Source organism: Scomber japonicus, chromosome 15 (assembly GCF_027409825.1).
Source record: "Scomber japonicus isolate fScoJap1 chromosome 15, fScoJap1.pri, whole genome shotgun sequence".
Lineage (NCBI taxonomy): Eukaryota > Metazoa > Chordata > Actinopteri > Scombriformes > Scombridae > Scomber > Scomber japonicus.
This window is the reverse complement of record NC_070592.1, coordinates 19729908-19756905: the sequence shown is the minus strand read 5'-3', so window position 1 is coordinate 19756905 and position 26998 is coordinate 19729908. Positions and strand designations below refer to the sequence as shown.

The following is a 26998-nucleotide window of genomic DNA, read 5'->3' as shown; positions in this document are numbered from 1 at the left end:
TCTGCACAGCTCGCTCCGTGTGAAGTGTAAAAGGGGAACAAAAAGACAACTTTTAAGAGATGCTGTCATAATACTTCCTCATATTCTTGCCTGCTTCTGTTCCATACGCTGAAAAATCAGTTAAATACGACAACCACAAGATGTGTAAAAGTAACATTTACAGCAATTCTTTGAGACAGATTTACAAATTCATGCAACAACAGAAGTACTGTGTGTAAACTATAATGTGCCCAGAGCTTAATTTTTAATATTGTGAATAAAGTTGCAAAATAAGAACAAGAATGAACAATTAAGATACGCCCACAGTGATCAGTTTGGTTTTTCACTCATTGTTTGATGGATTGATTTATTAGCCCTGCAGTAAAAATTGCACAGAATGCCCCGTCACTTAAAAATAGTTCATTCCACTCGTTATATATCATTTACAAATTCAACTCTCATTGTTTCCAAATAACTATAATTTCTGTCCTCAAAGTTCATTAAATGACATAGGACTCCACCATGTAAATAGTGAGTGACTTTTCTCTCGGACGCGGTTTAATTAAGAAAAAGAAACATTACATTTTACGGACAAATATGGACAAGAACAATGTAAAGAAATCAAAGATAGACTCCTGAAGGAAACTTTTAAATGACTGTTAAAATCTGATTCATAACACAAAAGCACTCCTAGTTTAAATATAAACAACGGAGATACGGATCATATAAAAACAGACGGGCAGTGCCACTTTCTACAAGGCATTTCTGGCATGAACATTTCTGGAACTCAATCAACTACAGTTATTCAACAGTGATATGTAATCTGAGGCTCTTTGCAGTATCTACACAGAGGCCATGTATAATAACATTATATGTACATATAGTCACAGTTACTTTCTGTCTCAAGTGCATTAGGGAACCTCAAATCACAGGACAGTTTATAATGTAGGTCTCTGGTTTTGAATATGTGCATCCTTCTGTGGTATAAACAGATAGAATTAGTCTTTCCAGAGCATTTCATTTTCAACCTATGCTGAATGTGTTGCGGTTTGTGCTAGATGTAGCTGTCCCGCTCTTCCTTCATATGGGGAATTGTTTGAGTGCCAACTTCCAACTCTTTCAAAATAGTTATCTCGCTCAAGTCATTTCTCCCCGTCTCCTCCTTCTCCTCCTCCTCTGCCTCCTCCTCCTCATTTTCTTCTGTTTCAGCCTTTGCATTATCTTCCTGCCTTTGTTCCTCAGTAGTTTTGACTTCCTGTGACTGGTTTGGGTCTGTGCCACATTGCTGGTTTTCTCGTGTATGTTTTTGGATCTGGCTCTGGTGTTGATACTGGTCTTGACCCTGCCCATGGTCCTGGCTGTTGAAGAAGCTGCGGATGGTGTGTCTGGGCAGGCCCAGCTGAGCTGAAAGGGTGTGGACTGCCTCCTCATCTGGGTTGAGGCCAACGTCCTGGATGAAGCTCTGCAGGATACCCAGAGCTTCATGGGACACTTTTAACCCCTCACCTGTAACCTCATCTCCTGCTTTGACCTCATTATCTGCCTCTGCACAAACCCCAACCCTAGCTTGGTCCTCATCCTTTACACCAGGCCACATCACAGAGAGCTTCTCCTTAAACTTGAGCTCTTTACTGTCTCCATTGCTCTCATTTATGCCTTCCTCACCATCATCTCCACCTCTCTCCCGCTCCTTGCTTTCTGTACTCTTGTCTATCACCCTCCCAGTAGAACCCCAGTCTCCACCCAAACTCCCCCTATCCCCTCTTCCCCCCTCAACCCAATCCTTACTGTCCACTCTCTCACCACTGCTGCTGCCTCTGCCCTGCAAACGTACTCTCAAGTGCCCCCAGTTGCCCCCAGCCTCAGATTCAGCTGGTGATGCAGCGCATGGTTGCCGTGGAGATAGGTGAGGTCCTGTCTCGGGCTGCAATGGTTGATGGGGTTGAAGATGGTGTTGCTGTGGCAGTGGAGAGTGACGTTGATACTAATGAGAGAAAGAAGTTAGAAGTAATTAGAGTAAGAAACCATACTTGGAGCGCCCTGATAGCCGAATGGTTACTGTGCATGTCACATAACAGCAAAGTCCTTGGTTCAGTTCCAGCAAGGGACCCTTGTTATGTGTCATACCCATCTCTCTCCCCATGTATCTGGTCTGCTACTTCACTGTCGACCGACCATTAAAAACAGAAATGCCATTGTTTGATATTAAAATGTCATTACATTCTTGGTGTTCATGTTGATATTACAGGCTATTATTTTAATGGAATATAATACAAAGTAAAGTCTAAATGGAAATGTATTTGAAGTGATGGGTCTTAAAAATAAGGGACAAGTCTAGATATTTTTTAACCATTAATTGATTCAACTTAAAATGTAGAAACAGTAGTTGTTAAAGAATAAATGTCACTGCTTTATGAAATGTGCTGCATTCATTTTAGATTGCTACTGTCTGTCAAAGGAAACTCTAAAGCTATAAATTACAGTATTGCTGTTATTATATTTGAATTGCTCTCACATAATGACTGAGAGCAAACACACATGGGGCTTTCAGTCATTTTGAACTGACTGTGTGATGAATACTCACCACATCTACAGAAAAGATAAAGGTCTTAAGTTATTGTATCTGTACACACACTGTATCCAGTATTCCACAAATCAGGATACACTACAGTTTCTTTTGCATGTTTATTCTGTTGAATTTATGCTACAATCAAACCATCAATGCATAAACTATGGAAATGAACGAAAAATAACAAATGTAATGTTATTACTTAATGTAGTATATATAGTCATCCTTTTTTGTGACATCTTTGGCATTTCAATATGATGCCTTTTTAAAATGTCTGATTAAAAATAGTATTGTTATATATAAATCACTTCAGTTTAAATCTTAAATAGATTTTTTTTAATGTGCTTTACAAAAAGAAAGTCGAGTCATCATATTAAGCCCTCATGATAAGGACAATCTGCCCTCTAAAAATGTTGATTACGTTGTTACGCTGCAAGCTTTCCAGACTGCTGTGTGTTTCTGTGGCTGGTAACATAAAATGTGAAAAAACTTCTGTGACACTAAGGATTATTTTTCTCAAGCAAGATCTACCAGACACATGTAGTTTAGAACACCAAATGACAAAAGGTTTTATGTGTAATGATGTTGTGTTTCTCTTGTTTTTGTAGGCTTACCAGTGTGTTGTCACTGCTGAGCAGCGTAAGCCTGTCAGAGCAGTGCTGCTGTGCTGTCGTGTTGATGCTCTCCTGTTCGTAGATGGCATCACGTTCAGTCTGGGACAGGCTGAGGAACCGGCGGATCATGCATAGGTTCTCCCACAGGGTTCGGTTCTCTGGACTGGGATCCTCTTTCCAACGCAGCAGCTCACACAGCCAGCCCTACAGGAAACACACACACACAGGAGCTTACCAGGTAACCCACTGTTTAAGACATAGATGCTCTATGGTCATGAAATGGTCTGTCCTTCACTGAGAGGTCATGTTAGCACACATTTATTATTTGTACACAAGACACTGACACCCACTGAACTCCTGTGGAGAGGTTTTATCAGACGTGATCTGACAGTTCTGTAGAGCAAGAGAAAGCAAAAATGTCTCTTTGACGACCAACTAAAATATTGCAATTGAGCTGCCTAATAATGCCGCCATAATTGCCACAACATAGTAAACATATCCATTAGCTCTGCTAATCACAATAATCATTCTGCTAATTAGTTCATTAATTAGTATATATTTCTACATCAACAAGCTCATCTTCATATAGCTCATATTATCAATATCTTACAGTCTTTCTGTCTATTGTGAGACAATGTCTCTACATGTAGTTTGATGTTGTGTTGAACACTGTTACTTCAACTAGCTACTACATGACAATGCCACTCAGAGAGATGTAAGTTGTTCTGCTTTAAATTTATTATTTTGTTCACATTAGCCTAAAATTTAAATTTTTTGTGATACATACTTAGTACATTATGGTATGGAAATATTGTTGCCACGATGTGTATGATCCATCAACTATTTTACTGCATGTAAACAGGAAAGAGATAAAAATGTCTTAAATGGATCCAGACTATTTACCTGCATCACCAACATATTTGTAAGTTTTGTCTGCACAGTGTTTTATAGTAAGCCATATTTATGCAGCATACATATTTATGCTTATGATGTCCAAAATCTAGTTCAGTTGATCCATTCTATACTGTCAATCCCTGGTGCACAGATAACAAAGTGGCAGGACATAACAATTGCCATAGCAACATCATATACATATATATAATTTTTAATTCATGTCACCTCCATACATCTACTCTCCCATTACTTTTGTGACTAATTATAATTTTAAAGGTAGAATATGTTGAATGAGCAGAACAACGCCATCTAATGTCTCGAGATCGTAGTCGCAACAACCAAAAAGTAATTCCAGCAGTCGGGTTGCCAGGTCCGGTGCCGGATTTTATTTTAGCTTTAACTCTGTAAATATACCACTTTATCCACATGTCTAACCTTTTTAGGCGAGAAAGTAGCCCTTTAGATCAACAATGTGACGCTAATTTGTCCAAATAACATCTGCTTAAAGTTTTGTTCCTGCGAATTCGGAGCCACTCAAGTTAGCCGTAGCGAGTAACGCACTTCCGGTCATTTTCACAAAATAAAACACCCGTTGCCTTTTATTATTAAGAAAACCATAATTATAGAGTTGGTGCTTTTATTTTGAAAACAGGAAGCGAACATACCCTCGCTGTAACTGACTTGAAACATGCTTGAAACCATAGACATATAAATATATATATATATATATATATATGTCTATGCTTGAAACCACCGAGGTACATTACATTGTAACACGCCAGTGGGAGTAGCAGCAATGTCTCTGCATGTACTGCCCAATCCTAAACACCGATTGGCTTGTGTGTGGTGTCGTCAGAAGCAGAAGAGGCTCACGGTCGTAAACATCTAGTCACGTGTACTGTGAGATGGACGCGCAGGTCAGGAAATGACGTAAACGGACCGTATATAGTTTGTTATTTGTGTTATTACATTACGTGTTGGACTAAATACATGGACATATTGAGGAAAATATTCCGGTTTTATGGAAACGGATTTCATATTTCACAAGAATGGATACTTGGCGAGCTGTACATAAAGTCCTGTGTCATAAGATGATCGTTGTGGATAAAGGGAAGACTTTGAAGGTATGTAGGCATTATAGCTTTTCTCACTTAGCTGAGTGGCTAGCCAAGCTAATCGCTAATACTATTACGGCTGTGAGCAACCATATAAGTCGTGAGCGGTCTTGAATGAATCAGAACAATCTAAGCTTTCCAACAATGTACGGCAAGAGTATATATGTTTAAGGGTTGGTGTTTAAAACATTCAGAAGAACGTGTGGCTACCTCCTAACATCCGTCCCGTCCCGTGAACGGAACAGCGTGCGTTAAGAGGTTAATGATCAAATATCAAAATCCGAATAGCGTCAGAAAGTCAACCCACTCTCCACATTTCCATTGCTACCGTTTTGATACTTCATGGTACACAAACAAACATCATCTCATATGAAAGCGAAGACCCTGGCGAGTTCAACAGTACCACTATTATTGCGCTAAAAACTCAGTGAACCAGCAGCATACAAAGGTAAACAACCACTTATTTACAGCGACTAACAGATATTCTGTCTTACCTTCGAAGTTTTGTGATGAAAAGTTGTACTTGAGAGCAAAAAACGCTGGTTTTAGTAAGTCCAACACGGCCGTGTTTGTTTACAACTCCATTTCACCCAGTGCCAGCCTACAGTAGCTGCGCCGGAACAACAGACAACCCTGGCAACCCGCAATTCCGGCCGCTAAATGGCTGGTACAATGTACACAGAACGTGTCAGAACGTCATTGTCGAACCGTCAAAAAAATTTTAAAAATATTAATTCAGACTAAATATATATTTTTTTGTGGAAAAGCAATACTTTCATTCTGTACCCCTCAAAACGCCCCGTGGCTGTATTATTTTTAAAAATATATAGCTTTTAATAAATATTCTACATATTCAACCTTTAAGTAGGTTTAAGTTGTGGAATTTGAGGATCTGAAACTACAAATGAGTAGATTCAGTCTTCCTTTGGTATATACTGTACATAGCATATATGTATATTCATGTTGTAAAGCTTCTTATTGATTTCTTGTTTACTCTCAATATAAAACACAAAAAATAAAGTCAGTTTTTAAGAGTGAAGATGCTCTAAATGCAAAACTGAAAGATGACAGTGAGATTTTCTCATTAACTAGAATTCTTTCTGCATCACGACTTGTGAGTGGCAGATTGAGGAACGTAAAGCCAAGTTAGTTTCAGATTCATGAACTGGAGCATGATTACGTTTGCAAGCAGTCTGATATGCACACACACACTCACACACACACACACACACACACACACACACACACACACACGCACACACACACACACCTGGCTAGAGCCCAACTCTAGCACACAATGCCATCCAGATGCACAGCGCAGATAGAACAGAGAGATCCAGCATGGATCTGCCTGCCAAACAGCACGGGTAATACAGAGAGAGAGCAAGAGTGAGAAAGAGAGGTAAAGTGAACATGGAGAAAGTAAGGTAAATTGGAGGCCAAAGAAGAGATAGAAAAAGAACCTCAGGGGTTTTGGACCACCTGTCTGTACTGGCATGACCGCTGAATGACCTCTAAACATCTTGATGATGAGTAGCGAGAGAGAGAGAGAGCGAGAGAGACAGAGAGGGAGAGAGAGAGAGAGAGAAAGATAGAGATAGAGAGAATAAGTTACAGAAAGAAAGAAAGAAAGAAAGAAAGAAAGAAAAAGAGGTGGAAATCATATGAGATATGCGCAGGAGGAAAAGAAAATAAGACAACTAGAATCCCCCCATTCCATGAAAGGAAATTATCCTCAAAACAAAGGCAATAACAAGCTTATGGGGCCGGCATAAAACTGAGAACAATAAACACTCAAATCATGTTTGTGTGTGTGTGTATGTGCATTAGTGCAATTGTTTGTCTCTGTGTGTTGCCTCAGTGTACATGCATGTGCTTGTACAGTGTGTATGTGCACAAATCAGTGTATGTATGTATGTGAGTGTGCATGTGTTTTTGTATAGCGACTATTAAAGTGATAATTTAGGACACAATAGCAGTCTGATGCACTGATGATAGTCCTCTGCAGAGTACAGCTGCTGGTTGATTATCTGGGCTTTTCTCCACACACACTAGCCCATCGCTGCTTTAACTGAGGAGGTAAATTTGCTTGATACAATAGAAAAGATTTGCATGTTTCGCCCCCATCAGATTCACACCAGTGAGCATATATGAGTACCTGACTCTTGGAGGCGGCCACCTTTGCAAACAAGGCCTGAGACACCTTGGCTCTCTTCATCTCATGCTGAATCTCCTCGTAGATAGAAGAGCTGACATTGAGAACACAACTGTCTGTCCTCAACCCTCTGTCTGCTGTGACTGGAGACAGTCTCGCCTAAAAAGAAGAGAAAGAGAGAGAAAAAGACAGACAAGGAGATTGGATTTGAATATGAGCTGTAGAGACAAAGTAAAGGGTAGTTGCAACATTTAGATAAATCTAAATCACTTCATTAAACACTTTTAAATGTTTGGAAATGGGAAGTCGCTGAGGGACCATGTCCTTTACGCAGCACTAGGTGTGCCTGTGCAGAGAGGAATGAATACTTTCTCTCAAATGAAACTCTTCTTTGGCAACTCCATGTTTAGCAGAGGAAACGTGGCAGTCTACACCCTCTCCAGGCCAACAGAGGGAGACTGCAGTGAAGCATACTGGGAGTTGGTCATTCCAAATTGGGATGAATTGGTATAGAAAGCAAAAACAACAGAGATGAAGCTATGAGGAATACTATATGAAGGACTTATATAGTCATGTCATGTATTTGTGTCATCTTTCCTGCACTGCAATATTGTATAAGAAAATATATGAAAAAATCAAATTTGACGTTAAAGCCCTTTGTAAAGTGTTTTTATTTATTTATTAATTACCTAATCATGATTTATCTCATTTAAAGTTTTGATAAAATTATCCTATTATTAGGTATATATGTAGAGGTTTTATGTGAACGTTTTACTTTTAACTAATCTGCTTCATCAGGACTGAGTGGTTTGATCAGATTTGATTAACAGTGGCATGGCAATATGAGATTATTGATTTGAATATTGCATAGTCCTGGTTGGTGCACAGAGGCATGTAATGTCTTGTTCTCCAAATGAGCCCACCCCACTTCAAACCAGTGGGAAAAGCACAGACAAAAACAGCAATAAATAAATCTCTCAACAGGAATAACCAACACTATGAGAAAATGATGGGTGTTTACAGTAGGCATTTTTTAGTAGGCATTCTCTATGAACAAGACATTGTGAGGTGTTATAAATAAACCTTTCTCACATTTGACTTGTCATGGCAGGATAAGCACACCACCATTGACATTTTCAAGGAAGCCATACTAGTGAACCATGATGCACTATACCAGGGTCATGCATTTAGAAGTGGTGAATAAGGAAAAGAAACTTTGTGTCTGGTAGTTTTGGTATACAGGGTTCTGTAGGGCCTGTTGGAGGGGAGGAGTTGTATCGTTGTGTCACACCAGCCATTTCACCTTCTGCCGACATGCAGACTTGTTGCCATGTTGGATGAGTCATCGAATGCAGTGTCACCTGCGAACTTCCCGAGTTTACCCGCTGTTTCCTGCTTATCAGGAAGCTGGAGATCCACTGACAGATGGCAGGGGATACAGTGAACTGGGAGAGTTTGGAGGAGACAACGAGCTGAAGTCCACAAACAGGAAGCTTGCATACTGTATGCCTCTGGGCAGTCAAGGTGTTCCAGGATGTAGTGTAGTCCCATGTTGACACTGATAGGCAAACTGCAGGGGTCCAGCAGGTGTCCTATGATGTTCTCCAGGTGGGCTAACACCATTTGTTTGTTGTATTGATCTGATTCAGCGGTTTACTCTCTACCACCGCTTCCTCTCTTCATTCACTCTCAACCTCTCTCTCTCGCTGGCGGTCTCAGCTCTGTCTGTTTCTCTTGTCTTTTTTAAAAGGAGTTGGGAAGCCGACAGCAATGCCTAACTTTACTTTTAACACTATCAAACAAAGAGAAATGTCCTCATCACAGGGTTTTACAGCTCTGGTCAGCCTGATCGCTGGCTGTGATTGGCCTCTGCAACATGTCATCGGGATGCAGTTCTCCAAAAGTTGACTCTGGATGAAATGACTCGCCGCAGGCTGGTGCAGCGCTGCTGTGGCTAAAACACCTGCAGCCAAATCATCAGTGTCTTTGGTCTGAATACAGCCTAAATTTGTCCTTCTCAAACCTGCAGGAGAGGAGACTCAGGTCATCAAGCAGGTTTTTGTTTGTCTCTGCAAGAGGGGATGGTCTTCTGTAGTGTGAGATGTCTTGCAGGCCTTTCCACACTGATGCAGGTTGGCTGAAAACCTGTTTTTCCAGCTTTTTAGTGTAGTTTCTTTTAGCCACTCTGATCTCCTTTGTGATGCTGCTTGTACAGGGCTTTATCCCTACTTCTGTAGGCATCCTCCTTGGCCTGAGGAAGTTGCCTTAGTCTGGCTGTGTCAGATGGCTTGTTATTGTTGTAGTAGGTCTTGGTTGGCACACACATGTCTTTACAAAAACTGATGAAGCAATGTCAGTCAGTTCATCCAGGTCATAAGTTGCACTCTAATCGGTGGAGTTAAAACAGACTTGCTGTTCCTGCTTTGCCTCACTGGTCCATTTCTTCTCTGTTTTGACCTTAGACTTGAGCAGATTTTCTTTTCTGCCTTTAGTTTGAAATAAGATGAACCAAGCAGTAATTAGAGTGACCTAAACCTGACCCCGGAACAGAGCGGGATTGCTCTGTTAAAGTCCCTAAGGTTTATGAAAAGTGAGTCCATATGTTTTTGTTCTAAGCTGGTTATCTGGTCATCCAGGGTTTGTAGTATTCACACTAGATCAAGGTGGGATGTAAATACCAACCCGGATGAAGGAAGAAAATTCAAGTGGTGAATAAAATGGCTTGCAGTTAATACACACTGTCTACAAGTTCAGGCTGCACCATTTACCTAGCACTGCAACATCTACTGTTGTATATTTGTCTGAATATGAAGTGATGCTTCATGTTTTTACTGGAAAGAACAACTGTGCTGCCTCCAGGCCCTATATGTACAGATATCACCAGCTTTACACAAACATAAATGTATTATTTTATTATTATATCCCATTCTCGGAAGTTTACTCCTGACTCGAACCTGCTATGTCCTCAACACACAAACACAAACAAATAATCTCAACACTAACACTTTTTTCCTGCCAAAAATTACTCTTATTGAGTATATATAGACTATAAATAGATATTTATATAGACTTATCTGTTCATTTCAATACCTTATTATTTTTGAAAAGTGGTGATTATTGTATGTATTTAATTAAATAATACATTTATGTTTATGTAAAGCTGGTGATATCAATACTTAAAGAGTCACTGTGTTGTTCTGTCCAGTAAAAAGATGAAGCATCACCCATGTTATTGGGCAAGGAGTGGAGCAATGATTGCATTAATTTGCACATGTACTTGTCTTGCTTTAACTTACAAAATGACCTTGTTTTATATGCAGGGATCAATCTGTGTATGTTCTTTTATATTTGTGTTTCTTATCATTCATGCAAAACATGTGAAAGATCTTTTTACAGGGCACATTTTAAATCAGTTACATGTTACTATTGTTTTACAGCAGTTAATTATTCTCCTTAACATTCCGACTAATTCGTGTGCACTATTCCTGTGAGCTGTCCTGAGGAGAAACACATCAGTTGAGACATTTAACAGCAGGTTTGTGAGACTGACTTTTTATTTCCTGTGTCTTATCTGTCTCCCCATCTGTCTTCTGACTGACCTGTGTGGATCTTGGTGGCGTGTTGTTACAGCTGGGTGTGAATCCGGTCAGGCTTCGTTCTTTCTCCTCCTGGTAAATGCGCTCCCTCTCAGCCTCGGGGAGCTGCAGGAAGCCGTACATGGCTCGCAGGTTGACCAGCAAGGACTGGGAGGCATGTTTAGGATCCTCCTCTTTCCGCAGGATCTCTGACAGCAGGCCCTGGTAAACACACACAAACACACACTAATTAACAGTCACATATTTATATGGAGTACATAATGATACATGCATGCAACATCGCTAGATTACTATCTTTAGAAACTGATTGCCAGTGTGAAAATATTGCCATCAATGTTGTATGAGGGCTATAGTTTACCTTTGAGATCTAATAATCTATGCATTCAAATCAATTATTTTTTAAAGGAACAATACAACATTTTGGCAAATATGCTTTTGTGCTTTCCTGTCAAAAGTTAGGTGAGAAGAGCAATAGCACCTTTATGTCCATTAAATCCTTTTTGTGTCTGTTAAATATGAAACAAAAGCCAGAAGGCAACTGGACAGTTGGATTACAAACAGTATGTGTCCAATTTTAAGCAAGATGCACTAATGATACTGATTTATTTTTTTATATTTCATAAATCAATATTTAGGCATATAGGATGGTACATTAATAGGTATTTCAGAGAATTGAATGACCTTTCAGATGTTTCTTTAGGCTGCCTCAACACTTTAAACATCACACATACTGTACATGGGGGTATTGTGACAGACTTTGTATTAAAGATGATAGATTTTTTTCAATTATCTTTAAGTAATGGTGGAAATATAAAGTTTCGCATATGCCCAAATGAATTTTTAAAAAGCTCTTCCTTTCTAGCTTTAATGTAATTCAGCAAGACACCTTGATAAGTTCCTGCAGTTATTGTTTCACAGTTATAAATGATATAGAGCCAGTTTCCAGTCACTGCTAAGCATGTAGAGCTAGCATTATTCTGGGTGTATCTATCTATGCAGGAAAGCCTTCAAACATCAGTTGCAGATTGTCGGGCCTCCTTCCTGAGAAGAAATCATATTTCATGCTGGCAGAGAGATGACATGGAAGGAAACAGCCTTCTTATTCAAATCATGGATCATCTCTGGATCCACCCAGCAAACCATGCCTTCCAAATAGGGTCTTAACATGAATTGTCAAATGACAAATACTTCCCTCACTTCTAGATGGCATCTTGGCATCATGCCCAACTTGTATGGCTGGCACCGGCACACCTTGCACTTGGCAATGGGGAAACATGGGGGTGGATAATAACTAGCTCTGCTTATTGTGATGAAAATGATAATGACGGTAATAATAATAATAACAATGGGCTTTGCCTGTCTTTTGAGCCCTGTTTCTGTGGGCGTGGTGGTGAATGTAAGATAATGGACATTGGCATTTTAGTGTTACGGGCAACGGATAGCAATATGAAGGACACCAATGGGAAGAAAAAGGGAAAGATTAAAAAAGATAGATTGACAATGAGAGGTAGAGATTAGATGAATAGAAGGGCTGCTGGAGTGAAAGGTGGCAAGATGGAGGGGCAGTGAAAAAGAGGAAGAGGTAGAGAGGGAGACAGCATTTCTCCAAGGGGTTGTGATTAGTTGGCCCAGCAGCTGCTTCAGTGCTGGCACCAGCTTTGTGCTGCAGAGAGCTGGCACAACCACATACACACACACACACACACACACACACACACACACACACACACACACACACACAGAGACATGCACATGGGGGAGGGGGCATTGCGGCAAAGGCCATGCCAATGTGCCAACCATCAAACACATGCACATAGAACACACTTACGAACTACTGCAACACCAAGTAAACGCTTCCAAAAGATAATCACCAGCAAACAGTTGTTATCTCTTTTGAATAAAAACACCTTTCAATCAGACAAAAGTCCCTAAATGCCACTGTCCTCCTTCCTTTCATACCTGGGTCCTGTTGAAGGCCACTCGGGCAAAGATGGCTTGGGAGATGCCTGCTCTCTTCAGTTCCTCTCTCACACAGTGGTAGATTTCATTTGGCACATCTGCTGGCCCCAGAGAGGACCCAGGCAATGTCTGGCTTTGCTGCCCTGCTGCAGGGCCTCCCCCTGGGCCACACTGGGCCTGCTGCGGGCCTTGGGAATCAGGGGGTTTGGAAAAGACCTGGGCAGGAGGCCTCCCTACAGGCGGGTGGTTGAGATACTGCTGTGGGGACGGCGACAGACCCTGGCCAGCTAACATGCGGCTAACAGCATACTGCTGGTTGAGAAACTGGGCCATCACTAGCTGCTGGCTGACCATTTGGCAGTTGAGAGGTTGGGTTACCAACCCAGGGGGATGAAGGCCGAGAGGGGAACGGCCGCAGATGTTGGCTACTCCTCCACGAGGGAAAAGAAGGCTCGAGCTCTGATCAGCTGGGCTACTTGTGATCGGCTGCTGGGTGAGGGTGATATGTGTTGACTGGTCAGAAAAGCTGTTAATCTCTGGTGCAGGAGAAGGGAAGAAAAGACAGATGTAGAATTATTAACACATTCAGTTATAACAGTGTTTTCCAAACCAGTACTACACACTAATTTGTGTAGTACTGGTAAGGTTTTGATTACTGTATGTAATGTGTTCTCACTGGAACTGCGAGAAAATGAAGAATGCTCCAACCAATGTACATACTAAATGTTTTTGGGTTTTTTGCTGTTGATGCACACTATTTTCCTGTGCTTAAAGGAAATGGAGGAGGTGCTCACACTAGGAAAAAAAAATCTGAATTTTATTTGTTAAGTTTAATTGGCAGCAAGGGTGTTGTACCCATTCAAGTTGAGAGTGAACGTGGCCCCTCAGACATTGTTAAATTCTATGTTAACAATAAGTTTTTTTATTAGCCTTAATAATATGTAAGAAAGGTCATTTTATTTGTATTTATAACAACCCTTTCAGTTTCAAAACACTACATGGTAGAAGTGGAGCTGCTGACTTTTTGCATGCTGCTAAAACAGTGCACTATGATGAGTATTATGTAGCAAACTGTAAAGAATTAGTATCTAGGATACATTTGGTACATGCTATTAAGACTTATCAGGCACACTTAATGTTTAGAGGCTTAATTGAAATCCCTCACCCTTGAAGCATTTGGTCTTCTTGAAGTGCTTGTACCATCGACCAAACTCGTGACACTTGGCAGCTGAGACATTTGCATAGTAAGTGCTATTTACAATAGATGATATCATACTCTGAAACAGAGGGGAAAAGACAATAGAAATTCATTACATTTTCCAAGCTCCTGCTATGGGCGGCCTGGGTGTCTCAGCTGTTCACACATCTGATATTAATGAACTCAGATCTGTGTTATTAAAAAGACCCCCAGGTAAATAGGATAATAAAGACAGATGAGTATGTCAGCGTGTGAGCTGTTTGTGCATGTGTGTGTATGAACAGCATGTGTTTGTGTGTATGTGTGCATATGTGTGTATGTAATCAAACAAAACACTAGAGGTCATCAGAGACTATGGCTCTCGGTCTCTCTCTCTCTCTCTCTCTCTCTCTCTCACTCACTCAGACACACACACATACAAACACACAGTTTGTCCCCAAAGACCGTCCTGTGCAATCTTTACATCTGATTACACCTTTCATCTTCTCATATTTATTTTAATCTGCTTCTCACAAACAAGAGAGTGGGTAAAGAGAGTGATAGGAGAGAGATAGAGAGAGAGAAAGAGAGAGAGAGAGAGAGAGAGAGAGAGAGGGGTGGGGGTGGAAGTGGAAGTGGAAGGAAGGGAGGGTTTGGCTTATATCAGATCTTAAAACTGCACAGAAGGAAGGAATCAGAAGAAGCGAGAGATAGTGAGCAATTTCTCTTTATCAAACTGTAGATGTCCTATGCACCCGCAGGCAAAAACAGCAGATAGACTAAGTTGATATTTATGAATATTCATAAAGAGGCCATCTCCAAATACTGCATGATTAATGTGAAATTATTTGTGCAGTTGTGTCTATATTTGCTTAATAAAATACACAAGAATTGAGGGAGATCTTGAAACCAGATTTGGATATGAGTTACTGCTGAATCAGACAAGACTGCAGAGAAAGCTTAATAGCAAAGAGTGAGCGTGATGGACAGATAGGGTGAGAGTGAGACAGGGGGTGAGGCTGACAGACAGATAGGGTGGCAGGGAGACAGTCGACAGAATCGAGATAGGCAGCAGCCGAGGCAGCTGGGCTTTTTAAGAGATAGCCATCTCTATCTATTTCTCTCTCGCACTCTGCCCCCACACCTTATCTACCTCTGCATCTGGACTTCCTGCGCACCTACGGACCACACAATCACTCTGTCTCATGCGTCAAAGTCAGCACAGACATATATACACACTTGCTTATAGGAGGGTAAAAACATTACATGCACTCTTTGAACTTATTTAACATTTCTCTTCTTTTATGCATGCTCTGTGTGCATGTGGCTTGTGTGTGTGTGTGTGTGTGTGTGTGTTGTACCTGGGACAGTGGGCACTCTTTGGCCAGCGAGCTCTGATTCATGTCCTTGAGGAGCTCCTTCAGGGCATTCCTTACTGTTGAGTGACTCCACTGCTCAGCTGGCAAATCCTCCAATTTAGGACAGCTTGATTAAATAAACAAACAAAATGATTTCACTGTAAGAAGTAGATATTCTTTAACTTTACTGTCTTTCGTTGCTTATTTCTATTCAAAGTCTCAGGTGGCTGGATCACCTCTCCACATGCAGTTGGTGATGAGCAGGAAAGACCCTAGATGATATGCCAGTCTATTACAGAGCTAACTATACGGTCCTGCAATAATAACACTCATAAAATGAATTCAAACCACAGAGTAGACTTCTGTCTAACTTTGCACCACATGCTTATTCTGTCTCATGTGTCAAAGTAAGCACAATCACACTTACAGAGATGTGAATAAGAGTCTGGTTTGTGATCACAGGGGAAAACATACTCAATTTCAGGTCTTTGGCCTTTTCCATGTACTGTAAGACATTTTGGCATGTCAGTAATATGATAAGCACAGGTGTAGTTAATAAATGTAACGACAAGTCAAAATCTCTGCTATGAAGAGAAATTATATTAACCTCCCTACTCTGAGTCTTAAAGTAATGTACCATCCTATCCCCGATTGCAAGTCTTATCTAAGACTCAAAATGTGGAACAACTGAAGGGGAATATTAACAATATTTAATATATAATATTTTAAATAATAACAGGTACAAAATATCTTCTGTCGTTAAAATGCTCATCAGTATTCATTGGAACAAGAACATAAAACCAAACCACTAATTAAATCAAATATAAAGATATTAAAATAAGAGTTGTATCATTCTCTGCTGGAAACTAGATATTGTAAAGTCCATTCCCTTTGGTTAGTGTATTTTCTTTATTCAAATGAAGGCTGGTGGGTGGCTGGAGTCTTTTTCATGTCTTCAGTGAACAGCAATGAAATACTCAACAAGTCTTGAGTCACAGGGCCAAGACAGACAATCACACTCAGGCTATCCTTTATATATACTGGAGGAGTCTGCCGTCAACCTTGCTGCATGGTTTTGGACAATGAATACAAGGACAATATGCAAAGTCCACACACACACACCCACACCCACAGACACACACACACAGGGAAAGGAATAAAACCTCGCTGTGAGCGCAAACAGATACAGATGTCTGTGCCCTACCTGTGCAGCTGTATTTTAAGGGTGATAACATGGTGAACATCCTGCAGCATGTCGGCCACTGTGGCATCTGGAGCATCTGTTACACAAGACAGAGGCACCGGGTTCCATCTGCCCACCTGAATCAGACCTGAACACACACAACCATACACAGGTGAATGATCCATTGTGAAAATACTTGCAGATACACTTACTTATGTCTTTGCCTTTCTGTGCTGGTGTGTTGTGTACCTTTGGCCTGTGCGGCAGAGCTGTGTGAGTAGCCCAGGGTCAGCAGGGCCATCTCTATCAGCTGGTTAAACAGCAGGTCTCTCTTAACTAACACAAACTCAGCATGTTCTTCTGTCCTCTCTCCCTCCAAAGAGCTTTCCCTGTGCTCCACCACACAGAACACTGGCAGCAAGCTTCCTGAAGTGACAGAACACAGATGATTTCATGCAGCATGACATTTGAGAATGTAGTGTGAAAGCCGAGAGTGAATATATGACTTATATATGAGTTTTTGAGTTGGCCTTGAAAAAATAATTGTTTGACAGCAGTCATGGGTATAGTTAATGCAAGTGATTTTAATTCAAGTTATTAAACTTGCAAAATGGCGAGATTTTCCAAATGTAATCATATTAAGATCAACATTTACGGTAATGACATCCACCTAATGATCCCAACACAGTTAATATAGGGCAGGAAGAAGTAGTCATTCTGCTAAAGACCACAAACTGTAACATCAAGTTTCATTAAGCATAACCAAGAAAAATCGTTAAGAGATGAGATTTTTAGATGTGATATCAGCCCATGTACCTTTGGTGTGCCAGCTCTTGCCCTGTGACTTCACTGTGGTGGGTTTCTGGGCCAGGGAGGGGTTTTTGGCCCCTGGACTCCCTTGTCTGCTGCTCTCCTGGGTTGAGGGTCCCGCTCCGTTTTGTTCCAGACGAGCCAGCTTGGCAGGAGGGGGCCGGGGGTCTGCAGTGGGATCACTACCCTCAGGTTTCTTGGCTCCATTACACAAGGGGTCCATCTGTGGTTTCACACTGACACACACACACAGACACACACAGAGACATACTTAATGATGACAGCGTACAAGGGTCACTAATGCGAACAAAACACTTTTATTCTATTGAAAGTGTATAAGTGAGTTAATGGCAATCCTATTGTACTTTCTGTTGTGCTTCCTTAAGACTATTATATTTTAAATATATGTTTTGCAATTACACTTCCCACTGTTCCTATAAAATTGCTGATAACGCGAATAATTTCCACAAGACACATGGCGAGTGTCAACAGAGTGCGAAAGAGATGTCTCAATAAGAATCACTTGTGATTTTAGAAAATGAAAAAGCACAATTTAGACACACGTACACGCACACAGCCTCCGATCTGAAGGATATCCGGATCAGAATTGGGAGACGACCTTCACACAGATGCAGCGATTAGGATAACCCTCTAAATCCAATAAAAGTCCGGTGAATGCTACAGCGCAGTTTCCCATAATAAACCTGCTGTCATTTCCAAGCGCGCCGCTCCAAGCGACAGGGATTCAGTTCATCTCTAGCACCTAAATGCGCGCTAATCGTCCCACGTCCGATTTTGCTGAAGTTTGATCGAGGCGAGACCAACCTGTTTCAGTCGGCACAACGTGCATGCCCGACCTGCCATCATACATCAGCACTCCATTCCTGTCGACATCGGCTGTATCCATATGTTGTGCTCGCTTCCATTGATCTCCAGGAACAGACTTGCTTCTCCTGGCTGTCGGTATGTGTCCAGCTGTAAGCGCCGAAGCGTCCTGATCACACAGACATATCTCGTGTTTCACAGTCCAAGTAGTTTTATCGCTATTCTTCCTCGTTACCCCGTTCACAGACCACGCTTCGCTTTCCGTTGTAACAATAAACTGGCGTTAGCTCAAGTTCAGAGCGACCCCCCCCCCCCCTTATCCAGAGCAGCGGGACATGCTGCTGTGGATCAAGCTCCAGAGAGAACAATACACGGCTCGGAGCTCCTGGAGTACATCTCCTATCACATGTTAGGCTACAGCACTGACTGCGGGACAGCAGTTGTTGGTTAGGCTACACTTCAAAGCCCTATGCGCACGCGGAGAGGGAGAGACAGAGAGAGAGAAACACACACACACTCACACACACACACACACACACACACACACTCATAAATACACGGACCCAGCTGCATTAGCATATGGTGTAATAATGAATTCACTAGCGCGCTCCGTAAATGTATTAAATGTGACAATTGCGCATAAATCTATTTATTATTTTCTGCCGCATGCTGTGCACGCACTTATTATTGTCTTTAGGGTATTGGAGCTCTCCATGGTAACAAAGTGGAGCAGGACAAGGTGGAACTGGCTGACTGATATTAACTTTTGAACGCTGATGTTTTATTGTCACAAGATTATCCATGCTTAGGTTTAATATGCAGATAATCACAGTTTGCAGAATCCTGCTCACATTACATTTATAGCTGCAGGCATAGTAGGTTATAGTAGAATATAGTATAGTGTTTATAGAGCTTTTAGTACTGTATGATATGATTAATTGACTACAGTATAGTATAGTTGAGTATAATTGAGAATAGTTTATACTATACTATACTATAGTATACTATATGATATCAGCAGGTATATACCCTAGTATCACTACTATGTTGCAGTGTAATTCAGTGTACTATACTATACCACCAAGCATACCAATATACCATATCCATATCTACCATGCCATCTTGCTCTAATCCACTCTACTATACTATGCAATGCTATACTATATTATACTGAACAATATATAACATGGTGGTCCTATGCAATATTATAGTAAAGTATAGTTTTATATAGTTCAGATTTTATTGTACACTAGTGCCCCTCAGTGTACTTACTGAGTCTATTGCACTCTACTCTACTCTACTCTACTCTACTATACTATACTATACTATACTATACTATATTCTGTATATGACAAATAACTTAAACATTATTTTACTATACTATACCACACTATACTTTAAACTAACACAACAGGGTAACACTTTAAACAGCAAGATAAAGCTTTGATAATATGTGATAATAATAATTTGACTCAAGCACTACTCACTAAAGCACACTGTTAAATGCATCAGAGTAGAACCACCAATAGCACCCCAAACTCCAAAAAGACATGAACACAAACAGACACATTTTAAACATCACTGTACCTCCAAGTTTTGATATAGCTGAATTATTCAATTTCCATGAACAACTCTTCTGACCTGTTCCCAGACACCCGAAGTTGCCAGTCAAGTCCTATTAATCTTCCACCATGCAGTCCACTGCAGACAAGACACACTTCACCTCTTGAGCTGTAAACCCTAAATGGTGCCTGAAATCTCTTTAAAGCAAAAGGTGCTTTATGTGTGTGTGTGTGTGTTTGTGTGTGTGTGTGTGTGTGTGTGTGTGTGTGTGTGTAAATGAGAGAAAAAGAGGAAGAGTCAGAGATCCTAAATTCTTGGTAAATAAGATTCAGAGATTTGCCCCATGCAATGCTACACCAGTGTGGTTACAGGTCTTTCTTTTCTACAGACGACACGTAGATGGGTGGATGTTGTGCAATCCGAGTGTATGTTTAGGGAGAGAGAGCATGCTCTACTACTTTTGACTAATTAAACAAAGTGAATTAGCTATCTCCCCAGCCAGAACGATTCATGGCTAGTTACACATCATTCATCGTGACTAATGCAGAGAGAGAGAGAGATGTCACTCAGCTGGGTGGAAAAGTATGTGTGCATGTGTGTGTGTGTTTGTACCACATTTTCACCTCTGGGTATGCTGCTGTATAAGATCACTGTTTTGTGCGTGTGTGTTTTAGAGATATCTTCTAATGTTTTGTGTGTGCATGTGCCTTTAAGTGTTTATATGCTCACATTTTTCTCTCTCTCCTATTTCATCACTGGCTTGATACGTCGTCAATGAGGCTGGCATGCTAAATGATAATTAAGACCATTACACGCTCACAGAGCATGCTACCAGTGCAGCACACGGCTCCCTCAATCGGAGCCTCATCTCAAGGGACACCCTACTACTCACAGAGTCGTGTATCTCTCCAAATTAGGTTAGATTTTCATTCCACCTCATTCACCATGGATGTGATGTGGTTATTATAAACTCATGATATGGTTAGTGAGCCTGCCGCCGTTAGCTGGGTGGAGGCATCATGTTGGCGCGTTAAAGGGGAAATGGATTGCCAACCCTCAGTATTGCAAATCTCTGTTTTTCTTGCTACTCCATGATCTGAAATATGTTTGCAGATGCACACAACCATGTACAATCTGATATGCACAATGTAATGCAAATGCACACAGACACAAACAAAATGCATGTGTGTGTTTGTTTGTGCAGACTGACAACAGACAAGAACAGTGTGGGCTTAAGACACAAACACGCACATCATACCACATACAGAATATACACCACATTACCTTAATTTAAATGATCCCCTCTATCTACACATCCAGTTTTGGAAGGCAACTAAATACATTTACTCAAGTACAGTTTTTCGATACTTGTACTTTACTTTGGTGTTGCCATTTTATACTACTTTATAATTCTTTCTTTCTTTCTCCACTATGTTTCAGGGGAAATTATTGTACCCTTTGCACTAAAACATTTATTCTACAGATCAACATTTTACATTGAAAAAAACACATGATAAGTTCATGCATTTTTAAACATTAAACCAGTGGTATCAAGCTTTTTTGGTTTGTAACCTCTCATAAAAATGAATATCTAGTTGAGGCCCCATGTCATGTTTCAGATGAGTTGTTAACAGTTAAACCACAGTTACTTCTCCTTGAAATGTGTCAGATAAGTTGGGTTTTAGTAGCTATTATGATTCTAAGCCCAAATAGGCCCCACATTTCACAGAAAAGCAACAACAAAAAAGAAGACAGATTTGTGTAGCTGAACTCTGTTTTTACTTCTCTCTTACCTTGTTAATCATCTCATGACCCCTCAGATTTAGGGGGTCTCAACACACAGCTGAGAACCACCAGATAAATCTACTTAATTGTGTATCACTGTGTAACAAACAACAAATTATATCATTATCAACAATATAATAATGTAGAAAATACTGTAATAATGCAGCATTCACAGTGACTATTTTCTGCAGTTTTACTTTCATACTTTGGATAAATTTAGCTGTTGATACTTTAAAACTTTACTTTACTGGAGTAGGATTCAGAATGCATGAGATTTTCAAATAATGTATTCTTACATTGTTGCATTGGTGCTTTTACTTAAGTTGAGGATCTAAGTACTTGTTTCACTATTGTCCTTGTCATACAACTAATGTGAAACACCCTAACCCAGAAACCTCTTTCTACAAACATATATCCATATTATAATCTTATCACTGACATGGGGCCAGACCTAGGCTTGACACCAGCTGTCTCTCCTCAGGTTTCTCTTTATCTGGGGTGTGTACAGCTCCTCAGGTCTGTTAACATACCTGCACAGGTATCAAATATTGTCTATGTACATATACATGTCAGAATGTCTTTGACAAAGGAAGCTCAAATTTAAATTGAAAAATCTCCAGATTTCAGATGAGATTGTGAGCTCAGGATCAGATGTGAGATTGTGCTCTTATTACACACAAGATTGAAAAACTGATGGGTTTTTGTTTTGTGGGGAGAGGGAAATCGTGTTTTTGTTAGGTTTTGTTTGAGATAAAGATGACGAGCGAGGATAAAGAACAAAAGAAAGAATGGGTGAGAAGCAGTTTGACAAGAGGTCATATGGATCTGCAGTTGAAAATTATGTGGTATGTGACATTTCTACAAAAAGGCTTGTGATGATTATAGTGTGATTGAGGGTGAGAATGCATACATAGTGTATGGACACTGCCTCTCATATTGACTGTGCCAAAGTATGTGTGTAAAATGAACTTATAGACGTATCTTTAAGCAGCCATGCCCACTTCCTGCATAGCACCCGAGGGCATCATAAAAACCACTAAGTTAAAATGCTGGCACAGTGTCGCCTTTATAGTGCAGCAAAGGAGTCTTAAAGCATCAATGCATGACTTTATGTTATACAGGCATGAGGCCAGATCTGATTAGAGTTTAACAAGGACTGTTTATAATGACACCAAGAAGCACAGACAGACTAAGGACCCAGTGTTGAAATTGCAGCAGAGCAGCACATCACTCGCCCAAAAGCTTGTAGATAAAATCACACAATGAATGTAATTACTTTTCTTGTAGTTGTGCATTACTGTTCAAATTATTTGATGACATTTAAAACAGTTAGTTCATTTCTTATCTATTTCTTTGAATACACATTTTGTATGTTAAATTTCAGACTCTGGTGACTCCTAGTGGTAGTATCAAAGAGACATCTGAGCCACAGACACTGAGAATGAATGGCTGAAAGCAAGATTTACTGAGTTTGGCTATTTTTTCTATAACCATATAAATACAAATTATGCCATCAGAACAATTTGATACTATAATCCTGCACAAATTCCACACACAGGGGCTTTAAATGTTGCTTGTCATACTAATCCAGTACAGCTCAAAATAGCTCAATGAGATCCTTCTCTTGTGTTTTAGAAGATTGGCCACTAATATGGAGGATGCTATCTGTATCTTGGGTATAGTCTTTGATTCTAACTTTGTTATGGATAGCAATCATGATATAACTTGTAATTAACCTAGGTTAAAATGAGAGTTTAATAAGCTACACCTCTTTTGGATTGTTTACCGGTTGCATGTTAGTGTATCAATACACTTTAAGGTACTAGTAATAATAGATTTTAAGTAGGTAGTATAGTCTTGAATTTGACTTTGTAGTCTTTACAAAGTCAAACTACCTTCTTGCATTTACAGTTTTTGATTCTGTTATGATCTGTTAGTCATTGTAACAAATTTAAAATGTTCTTTAATTGCTTGTTGTGGGTTTTAAAATAGCATTTTAGCCATAATTTGTGTTGAAAACTGAATGTAAAAGTGGATAAAAAAATCTGTGATCGAGATGATGATGATGATCAAACCCCAGTAAGTTTCTTTACTGTCTCACCATAAGTGAGTCAGACCTTTTTAAAAATGCACTTTGTATCTCAATGGTATCCATGGCTACAAATAATTTTTTTGCACAAAAAAGCTTTTCTGATCATTGAGTCAGTGATTGGTAATTGAATGATGTCTGAATAATAAATGAAGTAATGTAAGTTAAAAGACTTCAATTTGTAGAGGTTTCATAAAGCTTGTGGTGAGGTAAGACTGCAACAACAGTGACTCATTTTGACTCAACTGTCACTTAAACTTAACTGTGGCTTGCACACACAAATACACACACACAAAATTTTAGTTTGGAGCTGTGATCAGGCTTAAATGATGCATTAAGCACTTTATTACTCAGGTGAATCATCACTGTGCGTTTGCTGTCTGTTTTAATTTTATTAGCTGACATGTTTATGGAAGTATATCTCAGCGGGAAAACTACTTCACACAGCCTCACCTAAGGGACATGATTCACATGCTTCTATACGTGTACCTGTATGTGTTTGTGTGACTGTGTGTACATTTATTGTGTGTGTTCTTGCTTGAGGCTGCTGAGGTGATACATGATTCACAGTCTTAGAGCATGATGACTTCAGTTTGTCTAAATGATATAACAGTGGTAACAACCGCTTCACTTTTGTGGAAGGTCTGAGTAGGAGGCACAGTGCTTGACTTTTGGTGTTTGGTACCATGCTGTAAGCACTGTTAGTAATGGGATTGACCTAGATTGGAGTTTGATTCTGTCTAAAATGTTTTGGCTGCATGTCTTTGTGTATATGAACATGCTCCAGGTGTGTTGCTGCATGCCAGAGAGCTGAAGGTGTGAGTGTTGACTTATAATTGCAACATGAGCACACGTATATTTGGTGGCAATCCAATTTTCTGGATTTACAAAAACAGAGTTTGAGTTTACCAACAATTACATGTGAAATATATTGAGACACCTCCGATTACATACAAGGGATTCATTTTTAAAATCCTGTGCAGTGATACATTTTAAAATAATGAAGAATAATGAACTCATTGGTTCTTTAGAAAACAATCAGTTTAACAGTTTTGCTGTAAATCACATTTAAGGAGTGTGTATGTGCTATTAACTATATTATCTTAAATTTGTTGGACGTCATTTGTATATTTTTAAAAAAAAATGTATTTATTAAAGCTTGGCACTGTCATGTCCACACGAGGGCAGTATTATTCAACAGATAAGTCTGTTTTGCATTCTTTGGCGCTCATTGTGTTTTGACTGCAGCCCATCCATCCAGTCTTACATGCATGTCATTCTTTAATTCTACCATTGGGTGGCGCTCAAAACAAAATATAGTCTCTCGTGTTCCTATGGCCAGCTGCGCGCATAGTGAGAGGTATGTGTGCGCCTGGGGAAGAGAACAACAGCGTGGACAGGTCGAAAGTCAGACTATGAACACAGCCATGTAAAAGAGCCGTCTATTGCATTTCGTTGTGCTCTGGTGTATTTATTCATTTTAACGTTCTGTGCATTGCCTGATTGTTTTCACATATCTTAATTTTCCCTATATTTTACTACAAAGAAGCACTGGTCTCTGATCTGTATTAAAGATCAACTATTAAACTAAATCATTGTTGAATTTGCTATAGAGTGCACTAAATCATTCAACAGGATCAGGGGGTTATTGTGATATCAATTTCATTTTCACTGCTTTTAAGGGGATTTTCATCGATAGAACTATAAATTGACTGCTATTGTTCTATTGTTTAATTGTACCACAATGAAAACTAAAACATTCACAATGATAAACCAGGACTTCGTTTACTGATGTGGTGATAAGGTAAAAAAATGATTTATGTAAGAAGTTGTAGTGCGAAAAAAGAAAACAAGATGAAAGTAAAGTTTTGTTTCTGGAGCTGCCTCTTTGCGCTGCTGTTGAGCGTGATTGATGTCTGTTACCATTGCGCGCTGTGGAGAGATGATCATTGAATCCGGCGTCATAATAATGGCATCGCTGACAGGGAGTCTCACTCGCTCACGGTCGTCCCCACTATTACCTGAGCTGCACCTGTGCGCTTCATCTCGTCGTTTACACACGCAACAGACGCTCCAGACACGCGGGTGCGCGCATCACGTGCACTCTCCATCGGCTAAGGATCGCATTGTGCTGAGTTGACCGTATAGCTCCTTGGTCATATAGGTTCAGCGCCTTAAAAGGGAGCACCCCACACATTTGGACGACTTGCACCTTCTCTTCAGTAACTTTGATGGGGACTTTGACAATAAACAGGGAAAATGCCTGTGATGAAGGGATTATTAGCGCCACAGAACACGTTTCTGGACACCATAGCCACACGGTTTGATGGCACTCGTAAGTTTGGCTTTAATTGCTTTTTACACACTCGATTTTTTTTAGCCGCTATAATAGTTTTTGGTTTAATTTTTTGGCTGACTCGTGTTTCCTGGTTTGTGAGGGGCTTGTCAACGCAGACTGCCTAGTTTGATTGAGGACCCTGAGTAGATTCATGGCCGGGCACGCGTTTACCTGCTAAAATAAAATGAGGACTAATGGATTCTCGGTGCCTTTCAAGTTGGTTTGCACACTTGCATTTTGTTGTCCTTGATGCGAATAGTCTTTGAAATAAGGGTAGACTGCATCAGCCATCACGGACTGATCTGGTTTTGCTGAGGTAGACTTTAACTTCAAGGTAAGTCAAAATTGTTTCATGTCTCAGGACCAGAGAGCGCTCCCACAGCAATTAATCGACGGAGACTGTCGCTGTCCTCTGTGCTGAACCCGCAGCAGCACCATGGACAGCGATAAAGGGTTAACCGTACGCTCACACAGGCTCCCAGCTATATACACCACACGTTTGGAGAACTTGTTTATAAATTGAATCCTGTCTCATATATTTAATGTACATATTTGCTCACAGATCTGAATAAATACAACTTTTTGGAGTTGTTCACATGTCAAATTTTGGTGAAGTTAACCTTTATTATGTCTGCTCTTTGGCCGACAAGTCCTGCGGCGAGTGCGATCTTCCTCCCGCTGGTCTGAAGCCAGCAGTCTCATTTATCACAATTAATTGGTCAGCGGCAGCAATACAGCCAGCCTTTCCCCCAGCCTGAGGCACAAAGGCATTTCTAAACGACAACTTTTGTCTGAACTCTCGCCTCTTTCGTTAGTCTTCTTTTTTCATAATGAGCATCCTCTGTCTGTCTTAAAGAATTCTTTGAAATCAGCTTTAGAGTTGACGTTTACAGATGAGCTCTCATTCTCTAGGCCTATCTCTCTTTTCTGCAGTTTCAGCTCATCCTTAGGTTTTGAGAGTTACATCTTGGTCCCTTTGTTTGTTTAGG

At 40.3% G+C, this 26998-nt stretch overlaps 2 protein-coding genes across 2 annotated transcripts in view; one reads left to right on the top strand and one right to left on the bottom strand.

Moving 5' to 3' along the window:
* Positions 1 to 1033: 1033 nt before the first annotated feature.
* Positions 1034 to 17632, bottom strand: satb1a (SATB homeobox 1a). The gene is given in 10 exon segments (XM_053334439.1): positions 1034 to 1963; positions 3163 to 3366; positions 7330 to 7485; positions 10926 to 11123; positions 12882 to 13417; positions 14047 to 14158; positions 15420 to 15574; positions 16604 to 16747; positions 16849 to 17025; positions 17416 to 17632. Coding segments are annotated over 10 exon segments (2829 nt in total).
* Positions 17633 to 25930: 8298 nt separating this feature from the next.
* Positions 25931 to 26998, top strand: part of kcnh8 (potassium voltage-gated channel, subfamily H (eag-related), member 8) — a 44357-nt gene continuing 43289 nt past the window's right edge. The window contains 1 exon segment of the mRNA XM_053334124.1: positions 25931 to 26006. Coding sequence (XP_053190099.1) covers positions 25931 to 26006 — 76 coding nt within the window.